The 11,817-nt window shown below is 35.8% G+C and overlaps 1 protein-coding gene across 4 annotated transcripts in view; it reads right to left on the bottom strand.

Annotated features, from left to right (window-relative positions):
- LOC144958402 (alpha-(1,3)-fucosyltransferase C-like) overlaps window positions 1-9,037 on the bottom strand; it is a 26,450-nt gene extending 17,413 nt beyond the window's left edge. For 2 of the 4 annotated variants that reach the window (XM_078890404.1, XM_078890403.1), the window contains exon 1: window positions 8,886-9,037. Coding sequence is in view for 1 of the 4 variants with exons in the window: in XM_078890403.1 (XP_078746529.1) it covers window positions 8,886-8,915 (30 nt within the window). In the remaining 3 variants the exon portion in view is untranslated. Of the gene's footprint in view, window positions 1-1,931; window positions 2,246-8,885 lie in introns of all 4 variants that reach the window. The other 2 variants (XM_078890405.1, XM_078890406.1) reach the window with 2 other exon arrangements.
- Window positions 9,038-11,817: the final 2,780 nt, after the last annotated feature.

Below are 11,817 nucleotides of genomic sequence, written 5' to 3'. Positions count from 1 at the left end.
ATGTCAAACACAAAGGAGAATGTTGATGATATGCTTGTAGGTAAAATATTCACAAAATCTGCCGGCCGGATATAACGTACCAGAAGACAAAATTATGTGTAACCTTAAAAGTCAGACTGATATAATTTAGTGAGAACTAATCATTTTTTAAAATGGGGGTCCCAATTGCTCATTTGGCAGAGTAGCAAAGTCGATCCCGGGTGCAGTCGAAATTTTTTCTGAACCCCCCCCCCTCCCCCCTTGTCCACCCAGCAGTGATTGGGTAGCTGGTTCTGGTAGATCAGGCGGAAAGTATTTTGCGATAGACTAGCGTCCTATCCAAAGGGTAGCAAGCAATTGCTGTTGTCCGTTTCACGCTACACAAACCGGGATAAACTCCGACTCCACGGGCCGAATTGCTCTGAAGGACGACTTTTTAACCATTAAAATGTCTGTCTAAAAACGATAACAAAAAGCTGAGAGACGTCAATTTCGTGACGTCAATGCTTATGCACGATAGAAATGCGATTTGTGACAGTGAATGACAAAATCAGTCGGATGGTGAAAAGATTTGAACTGAGTTATCGCCAAGTTTAGCTGGAAGGTCAATTTTTATCAAAAATGAGTTCGTGTCATAAATGATTAAATCAACCATTTTTGTACATCTTTGCGAAATATCAAAGCTTAGCTAATTTCACTTTTAAATATTTTTTACAGCTAGTCAAAGTTGAAAACGTATGAAAATTGCGAAAAGTTGCTGGATACCTTGACCATACATACAACTTCTTGAAAAATCAGCCCATTTACTTCAAATAAAGATTAAAATGCTCTGGGGAGCATATTCTTTCAGAAAATGAAAAAATTAAATGATTATGTCATGCACTGACACATTTATTTTCGTTCCGTCTATAAAATGAAGTAAAATTGGTTTCTATTCGCCCATCATCTGCAAAACGATATTATCAGGCTATGAGCAATGTGAAGGCTACGGATGAGATTATAGATTCGATTTTTATGGTAAAGAGATAAATGCCCATATTCTAGTTCTCGAAGATATTTGAGTTGCTCCATTTTTATTTTTGAGCATCAAATAGGAGTCAATAGTCTGATGTCACGTCCGTCCAGCAACCTGCAACTGTACTTTTTATTCTTCATGTCATGTGATCAGAATGTATAAAAGTCAAAACATGATCAGATATAATATAATGTTTTCCTCATCTGAATACACTTTTATGCTCGTGGGAGAAGTATTTCATGAGGCCTTTTAGAACCATTTACTAAGTTACTATGCTTCATTACGAGGGGTGTGACGTCACGACTGTGGAAGCCTATTGGTCAGAACCAGCGCGGTGGACGGAGGCAGGAAAACAATAACAAACCCACATGGTTGTCATTACCTCCATTATCATTCGAGCTGGGACATCAAAACTGTTAACATATTATCATGCCTCATAGTTGTATAATAAAGTGTACAGGCAGAGCGAAGAAAGGATAAGTTAGTCTCCATCGGATACCGAAATGGCCTCTGGACACGAGGGAAAAATGGCTGAGAGCCATAAAACGAAGAGACCCGACGGCACGAAACCAGCAATGGATCCCACCAACGGCCAGTCATCGTGTTTGTGGAAAGCACTTCATTACAGGTGTCACAATGTAGGTCCAGGCAAAAGTACTGACCTACGTGACGATCCCAAATCCAGAGTACGGTGGCTATTTACCCCAGGTTTGAGACATTAAAGGTGGTTCCACACAACACATAAAACTGAATGCACAGTACAAGACAATTGAATTATAATTTTATAACTGCTTATTACTAATCTAAAGAAAAATAAAAGGAAAGAAAGAATAATAGCCAAATTATAAGTGTCACAACAGATACGAAAATATTAAAAATGATGATGATTCATGATGGTGATGATGTAAATAATAATCTACAGGTTGGGGCCCCTTACCTTACTTAATAATACGTAGACATGCAATGAATGGTGAATGATGATGACGGTGAAGATGACATTCTTGACCACATTATCGAAGTCTTTCGGTATTATTATATTATGTATAGGAGTCCAAACATGGTTCACAGTTAACTTTTTCTGTCACAAGTTCTTTCAAATATGATTGTTATTTTCACTTTATTTTAAGTCCAGGTAGGAAATGATTTTATTATATTGTTTTCCACGATGATTAGGGAACCAAAATGTTTCTCAAGATGATGTACAAATTTCACTGGTATCAAGTCTGGGTTTATAACCGGGGCTAACCGACTCTATTCATTAATAGAGCCGTCAAATAAAGAAATTTCACTGGCGGTTAATATACAAAGTTAATATTAATTCCCAAGCCAAGTGAATTTCTACAAAATGTAATGACTTTTGAGAGTCTCAGAGAGGACCTAGCATGTCTCTTCTCGGCTCAGGCTATCGTGATGGACTGACCAAAATTGGAGAATCTCTCTTCGATATATAAAACTTCGTCTACACAACCCATAGTCATAGACAATAAATTAACGAAACTCAGGATCAGTCAAGACATTCTATTATTCAGTCAATCCTCAAAAATCTTAGATTTCCACCAAAATACGATAACGAACTACCCGGTTTCCGGAACTTTTAAGAAAACTTTCTTCCTCAATAGTTACGGGACTAAAGAAAACTTTCTTACTCAATAGTTAAGGGACTAGTCTCTCTGCTGTGCTATCTCCCATTACGGCGCCACTCTATCCTAATGTCATTAAGGTGAATATTCAATATTCATCAACGATGATTTTCAAAAAAAAAAAAGAAAACAAACAAAAAAGCATCAGTGACATACTTAAGGCGCGGTTTGGGTCTTTTCTAAAAAAAATTTAATTACCTATATTGGGCGGTTTTAATCATTCTGTATCATCAATATAGGTTAAAAAACAACATTTATGGTGAAAATTTTTAATTATCTGTGTTGATACCCATTTTGCGATCTAATTTGGGGGTCTGACATCAAAAAATATAACAATCTTGTGGCAAACGTTCCACAAAAACTAATGAAGGAATGACCTCCATATTCTTCCCTCTTGTCAACATTGTACCATAGTGTGTCACCATAGAGAGATTTTACGGCTTTAGCTTATGGAATTTTTATTAGATCATTACAAAGTTGAGAATCAAAATGTTATGACAAAATTGATGTAAAAAATTCAGATTTAGGATTATAATTTAAAATTCACAAATCTTATCAAAAATATCTCTCTATGGTGACACAATACATTATCTCTGTCATAACTGTGGAAAATTTCAGACAATTTCATTGAATAGATTCTGAGAAACGTTTGACACAGTTTCCCATACCCTTAGAAAAATGACATATTGAGAAAATAGCAAAATGGCTTCCCGTTTTTCACACATTTCTTACTATCTGTACCATTTTCGACTGTGTATTTCGTGCCTTTATAGTCTACTTTAAGAATTTGGACTTCAATTATATTATTTCTAAGATAATAAAATATCATTTTCCACCAAAATCTCAAAATCAAATTTTTGAAGGATTTTCCTAATAATTAGACCCAAACCGCCACTTAAGGCGGAATAACAGGAAACACAAAGGTGACATACCTAAAAGGAAACTGGCATCATTGCTCAACTAGCAAAAGCGCAACAAGCGTTTTGTGACAACAGGCAAGTAATAGTTAATCTTGTTTTTGTGTTGAACATTTCTATTATTATTCTTTGTGAAACCCATGAGTCGTTCGCAACTCTGCCTCACGTATTCATTTAATCAGTCAATTTAATTGTTATTAAGCTTGCGTAAAACATACAAACAAAAAAGGCATGGCCAGTTACTACTAACAATGTAGTGTTGTGTGTAGTGTGTAGACAGTAACACGGTACGGTGAACATGAATGACACTGGGATCGGAATGTTGGAACCCAGTTGTAGTTCGCAACTCACCCTCGCGTGTAAAAACTCTTCCAAGGATTTTGAATAAATAATAATAATAATCATAATAATAATGAACTTTATATAGCGCAATATCCACTAAATGTGCTCAAAGCGCTTTACAACGGGTCCCTGGTCAACAGCAACATTTAACATGTAGGACGGGACATAACGCCTGTTAGGCGATATTACAATTTTTTTCGGACAAAGACAACGCTGTTAACGGCCAGGTACTCATTTTACACCTGAGTACCGTGAGAGCATGTGAGTAAAGAGCCTTTTCCAAGGACTCATCTATGCGCCGAGCGCGAGGCTCGAACCCAGGACCTTCCAATCCGAAAGCGAGTGTCATACCACAAGACCACATAGCCGCACATTTTGAAACCAGAAAAGTAGAGGGTGTGTCGTCACGCCTTTCTTCCCTATTATTGGTTGTACTATTGAAAACAGCACGATACTAACTTTGTCTTCCCATTGTATTGTGGTGGAATTTTTTGGTTAGTTTTTGAACACATTTATGCTATAGATAGTATGCAGATGACGTCACTCAGGCCTTTGTTATTGTTTTTGCCATCCGCGTTTGTGAGTTGTTCTCACTAAACTGTATTAACCAGACTATAAAAGTTCATGGTTACACAGAGTTTGTGTGTTGGCCCGTTATACTTCTGGATGGCAATGTTGTGAACTCCTTGGCCAAGCGCATTCTATCTATTAGTTGAAGACGCGACTACGGTCGGATCGTGGCCTTCGTAAAATTATGGCCTGATACTGACCAAAAAATGACGTCAAAATGCCTGTCTTTTGCCACAAAAGAAAACAGATCGTGAGTTGTATTCAATAGTTCAACCATTGAAATAATTTGTTTCCATGAGCTCTACTAACGACAACTCACTTGGCGGTGCAAAAACCAAATAATGACGTCAAACTGCCAGTCCTTTTGGATTTCAGTATCAGGCTATAACATAACGATGGCTACGCTCGAATACGCATGAGATTATAGATTAGATAAAGAGATAAATAGGGTCTATATCCTAGTACTGGGTAACTGCGTGTTTTCTTTTAACGTTGTTGTAAGTATATAACGTGTAGTGCATTCCCCGATATGGGCCTAGCCTTTGTTAACACATCGCAATACTAATAGGTCTGGGTGGGGTCTTTTGTCCTCCTATAGATAGTTCGAAGATGACGTCACTCAGGTCTTTGTTATTGTTTTTGCCATCCGCGTTTATGAGTAATGCTCACTGAACTGTATTAACCTGACTATAAACGTTCATGGATACACACAGTTTTGTGTGTTGGTCCGTTATTCTTCCGGATGGCAATATTGTGAGCGTCTTAGCGAAGCTCATACTATCTATAGATAGTATGCAGATGACGTCACTCAGGCCTTTGTTATTGTTTTTGCCATCCGCGTTTGTGAGTTGTTCTCACTAAACTGTATTAACCAGACTATAAAAGTTAATGGTTACACAGAGCTTGTGTGTTGGTCCGTTATACTTCCGGATGGCAATGTTGTGAACTCCTTGGCCAAGCGCATTCTATCTATAGTGTAAAGGGAGGCAGTTACTGTGCCCTCTATCCCCCTTTATCTGTTTTCCAACTTGCTTTCTGTCTTCGTCTTGGGATAAGATTATTTGGTTTTGCCCTGGTCCTGGCCGGAGTCCTTGACTGGGAGGGAAACGGTTATAGTTTGGGAGATGATATATTTTCCCTTTCAAACCAATACTTTGATATGTATTGTTATTTACATTATATTTGAAGAAATATTTAATATAATGATTTGCAAACATTTGAATGGGATCCTGTGCTTGTATCTGGATGAGACCTTTAGTTGATCTCAAACTAAGCCACTGATCCTATGCCCTTAAAATCAACATCTCCTATTTGAACGATTCCCTGTTGTCTTACTTTTTTTGCTCTCGTGTGCTTGTAATTGTAAATCTAGAAATTTTGACTATCCCATTGTCTTCTTTTTCACTGGCGGTGAAATGACTGAAATTGTGTCGCTAGCGTCGTGAAAGGCTTAAAAACAAACACAAAAAACAAACAAACAAAACTGGGCGACAATCGCTTAAAGAAAGTGAAAAGTGACATGTCGTTAGTAGTACTCAAAGTAATAGATAATCCTGTAAATCTAGAAATTTTGACTATCCCATTGTCTTCTTTTTCACTGGTGGTGAAATGACTGAAAGTGTGTCGCAAGCATCGTGAAAGGCTTAAAAACAAACACAAAAACAAACAAACAAAACTGGGCGACAATCGCTAAAAGAAAGTGAAAAGTGACATGTCGTTACTAGTACTCAAAGTAATAGATAATCCCAATAGATGAACTGTTGAATGCAATTCACTTTTGACTTTCTTTTGGCAATCACCGTCGTGCAATGTGACGACATTTTCTGAGTGGTATTGGACCGCAGCTTTCGGTAACTTATAGAAAGAATGCGCTTGGCCAAGGAGTTCACAACATTGCCATCCGGAAGTATAACGGACCAACACACAAACTCTGTGTAACCATGTACTTTTATAGTCTGGTTAATACAGTTTAGTGAGAACAACTCACAAACGCGGATGGCAAAAACAATAACAAAGGCCTGAGTGACGTCATCTGCATACTATCTATAGATAGTATGCTCTTGACTAAAAAGCTCACAAAATTGCCATCTGGAAGTATAACTGACCAACACACAAAACTATGTGTAACCTTGAACTTTTATAGTCTGGAAAATACAGTTTAGTGAGAACTACTCATATACGCGGATGGCAAAAAAAAAAAACCAATAACAAAGACTAGAGTGACGCCATCTTCGTTCTATCTATAGATGTACTGTTGAATACAATTCACTTTTGACTTACTTTTGACAATCACCGTCGGGAAATGTTAAGACATTTTTGAGTGGTATCGGGCCGCAGCTTTCGGTAACTTATTGATGCTATGCGTTTATGAAACTTACTCAAATCATGCGCCAACCGAGATATAACGTATCAAAACACAAGACTACTTGTAACCAGAGATGATTTATGAATTAGTTCCTCAGGTGTAACCTTAAACGTTTATAGTCTGTCTGATAGATGGCAAAATTAATCGGTAGATTTTTGACCAATCAAAACACGAGATCTGCGACAACACTCAGGGTTGCTCGGACAAACATAGCTGATTGATGACAACCAATTGAATGAAGGAAATTGATATCACCCTGCTCTTTGGTAGTGTTTTTAGATTACTATTGCTATAATCCGTTTCAAAATTCACTATCACATTCTTTGTCGTGTAGTCAAGAAGGGGGGGGGGGGAGGAGGATATAATATATATATACAATATATTAAATTCGATAGTCTTTAGATAGACTTTAGTCTCTCTCAGGATTTTTGAAAAGTTGACGTTTTTTAAAGAAAAATATGAGGCCCAAAGATGTAAAAATCAATGAACAAGTAAAAACAACATGGAGATTTCATATAGAGCAATATACACTAAACGTGATCAAAGCGCTTTACAAAGGGTCCCAAGTCAACAACAAGACGTAACACGTAGGAAGAGACGTGATGCCTGTAAGACGATATTATTTTTTTTCCGACAAAGTCAACGCTGTTAACGGCCAGGTTCTCATTTTGCACCTGGGTATGATGAGAGAATGTGAAGAAAGAACCTTTTTCCAAGGACTCAACTATGGGCCGCTAAGGGCGGGACTCGAACCCAGGACCTTTCGATCCAAAGGCGAGTGTCATACCAAAAGACCACATAGCAACTTGAGGCCCAAAGAAATTATTTGCAGTATTCTTTTTCAATGAAATCGATTGTGATTAAGACATCGAAAAATGAATGGAGAGATGAGAGGATAGTCTAACCTTAACAATAAAATAAATAAAATAAAATAAAATAAAATTCCCTTTATTATAATATTCCCAAGGGGAAATTTGTCATTAGGGTCTATTCCATGGGAATAGGGCGAGGTGACTTGCTCAAGGCCACACAACGAGAAGGGTAGTCGAACTCGGTACCTTTTGGGTACGAAGCAAAGACCGTACAGCTGAGTCACGCAGCCCCCTAAAGCGCTTTACAAAGGGTCCCTGGTCAAAAATTTTTTTTTTTTTAATTTGAGCTTTTATATAGCGCAATATCCACTAAATGTGCTCAAAGCGCTTTACAAGGGGTCCCTGGTCAACAACATTTAACATGTAGGACGGGACATGCCGCCTGTTAGGCGATATTACCATTTTCGGACAAAGACAACGCTGTTAACGGCCAGGTACTCATTTTACACCTGAGTATGGTGAGAGAATGTGAGTAAAGAGTCTTTTCCAAGGACTCAACTATGCGCGAGCGAGGCTCGAACCCAGGACCTTCCGAGTGTCATACCACTAGACCACATAGCCACACAACATCAAAACGTAACAAGTATGACGAGACTTGATGCCTGTAAGACGAAATTATACCCAATACACATTTTTTAAAAAATTTGATTGCCTTAACAAGAGCATTCTCTCATTCAATGTTAGTTAGAAAGGGAAAACCCGAAACCTCCACACACATTAAGTTTGTATTTGCGGATTTAACGGAAACATATCTGTTTTATCATTGCCATGTCTCGTCCTTCATGGTAAATGTTGCTGTTGGCTATGGACCACTTGTAAAGCGTTTTGAGCACGTTTAGTGGATATTACGCTATATTAAAAGCTCATTATTATTATTATTATTATTATTATTATTATTATTATTATTATTATTATTATTATTATTATTATTATTATTATTATTATTATTATTATTGTGGTTTCGTTTTTGTTTTTTGTTTTTTGGTGTTATTTTGTCGGGGGGGGGGGGGGAGGGGTTGTTGTTTTTTTTTTTTTTTTTTTTTTGGGGGGGGGGGTTATCGTTCTTCGTCGATATTTGAAATGAAATAGTTCTGACTAAAACTAAAAATAATATTTTGTTAGTTTAAGACCTTCTCAAAAAATATAAATGCCACATTTTTTATACTACTACTACCTATAACTTACTGTCGAACAAGGAGGCGAAAAAGCACGCATTTTTTTCAGAATTAAAGAACAGGAATAAAATATCTTCTGGCGAACAGATGAAACACACAAAACTAATTCGATATATCTCGAGTCATGCAAACTGTCGTATCAGTAATAGATTCGGTCCAAATAATCTCAAGTCTTTGGCATACGTGTCACCTATTAGCCACTCCCACGCCTCGTTCTGAAAAAAGTCCGCGAAATTAAAGGGGAGGCAAGAGAAAATCAGCTGATCGTTAAAATAGTAACAGAAAAGTGGAGGTGCTCGGCAATGAATGCAAGAAAGACATTTAAAACGCCGTAAAAATGTTTAAAAATCACTTAATGTTATAATTACCATCCATAACAACCTGTCAAATTCACATATGTAAGATGTCAAGCCAAAATTAATAATAAAATAATAAAGAACACGATTGACCGGTGGTCCGTTGACTACACATGCATACGAGTACCAGAAATATTTTGTAAACAATGTAACACAATATAATGTGTAAGTTTCAAAGCAAATGCAACCACAAATAACATCAAAGAACAATGTGGGACTACTGTTTTAATTTCATAAAACCAAACGTATATTTTCTGCCCCGATATTGAACGTGTAGTTAGTATGTATCGTACAAACAACATTCGTTTAGACAGGTAGTCGGGATTCTAGCGCCAGTTTTATTTGGGCAACCATGATTGGGATTTCACTCAATGCACTTATTATTAATCATTATCATTGTTATTATATATAATAATTAATAATAATAATAATAATAATAATAATAATAATAATAATAATAATAATAATAATAATAATAATAATAATAATAATAATAATAATAATAATAATAATAATAATAATAATAATAATAATAATAATAATAATAATAATAATAATAATTAATAATAAAATAATAATAATAATAATAATAATAATAATAATAATAATAATAATAATAATAATAATATAATAATAATAATAATAATAATAATAATAATAATAATAATAATATATAATAATAAGCAGTTGAAAGGATATAGTCTTTGGTGTATAAGTGCATATGTACAATATTTCTTATAATAAATGCTTCAAAACAAAACAAAACTAAAAAAAATAAATAAAGAATAAATGAATAAAAATATCTATTTGGGCATTTACTTACATTAATAGTCTTGAAAATCACAATCACAATCCATGAAAATTAAATATCCCAAAATCCGAAGAAGACATGAATTTAATCCAAAATCCAACACAGGAATGTATTTTAATAGGAGACAGATATCCTATTAAAACCATAGCATTACTTGCAAACAACAATACCCCACTCTGCGTTTAACGGGCTTGTGGCCGTCACATTGTAAATTGTGGCCGCATTAGGGTAATCGGTGTCCTAAAGACTGACACACCGACATACAATCAATGAGAACTATAAAGAATCCATTCTAGAATTCAACTACAAACTGAAAAGCATGATAAATATCACTCTCTCAAATAATTTCCTTTGCTCAGGTTCACTCACACTCTCCTTTATTGCAAAACATTGATAAGTGAGATAAAGTTTGTATTTCAATTATAAACTTAATCACATAACCTAAATGATGGAGAATAAAAACAGATAATTATAAAAAAAATTCACAGATCAAGTTATCTAATTGAACTCCGCATATTTAGCTTAATCACTCATTGACCATATATTTTTTTTAAATGGCATTGTTTCATTTAAACAAGACCATGACGCTTATGCCTGGACCGGGTATTCACAAATTCTGCTTTTGTGTTCCACTTTTCGAGTCGAATTAATCTCTATCTTATCCGTTTATTTTCAAATTTTCTGCACTTTATAAATAAGACCATAACGCTTATGTCTGGACCGGGCATTCGCAAATTCTGCCTTTGTGTTCCACTGTTTGATTAGAATTAATCTCTATTTTTTCCGTTTATTTGCAAAGTTTCTGCACTTTATAAATAAGACCATAGCGCTTATGTCTGGACCGGGCATTCGCAAATTCTGCTTTTGTGTTCCACTTTTCGAATCGAATTAATATCTAGTCTATCCGTTTATTTGCAAAGTTTCTGCATTTTATTAATAAGACCATAACGCTTATGTCTGGACCGGGCATTCGCAAATTCTGCTTTTGTGTTCCACTTTTCGAATCGAATTAATCTCTATTTTATCCATTTATTTGCAAAGTTTCTAGATTTTATAAATAAGATCATAACGCTTATGTCTGGACCCGTTGTTCGCAAATTCTGCCTTTGTGTTCCACTGTTCGATTAGAATTAATCTGTTTTTTCCGTTTATTTGCAAAGTTTCTGCACTTTATAAATAAGACCATAGCGCTTATGTCTGGACCGGCATTCGCAAATTCTGCTTTTGTGTTCCACTTTTCGAATCGAATTTATCTCTATTTTATCCGTTTATTTGCAAAGATTCTGTACTTTATAAATAGGACTATGACGCTTATGTCTGGACTGGGTATTCGCAAATTTTCCTTTTGTGTTCACTTTTCGAATCGAAATAGCATCTAGTCTATCCGTTTATTTGCAAAGTTTCTGCACTTTATAAATAAGACCATAACGCTTATGTCTGGACCGGGCATTCGCAGGTTCTGCTTTTGTGTTCCACTTTTCGAATCGCATTAATCTCTATCTTATCCGTTTATTTGCAAAGTTTCTGCATTTATAAATAAGACCATAGCGCTTATGTCTGGACCGGGCATTCGCAAATTCTGCTTTTGTGTTCCACTTTTCGAATCGAATTAATCTCTATCTTATCCGTTTATTTGCAAAGTTTCTGCACTTTATAAATAAGACCATAACGCTTATGTCTGGACCGGGCATTCGCAAATTCTGCTTTTGTGTTCCACTTTTCGAATCGAATGAATCTCTATCTTATCCGTTTATTTGCAAAGTTTCTGCACTTTA

This window comes from Berghia stephanieae, chromosome 12, assembly GCF_034508935.2.
Source record: "Berghia stephanieae isolate SIO BIC M18660-M18661 chromosome 12, UCSD_Bste_1.3, whole genome shotgun sequence".
Lineage (NCBI taxonomy): Eukaryota > Metazoa > Mollusca > Gastropoda > Nudibranchia > Aeolidiidae > Berghia > Berghia stephanieae.
This window is presented reverse-complemented; position numbering and strand designations above follow the sequence as displayed.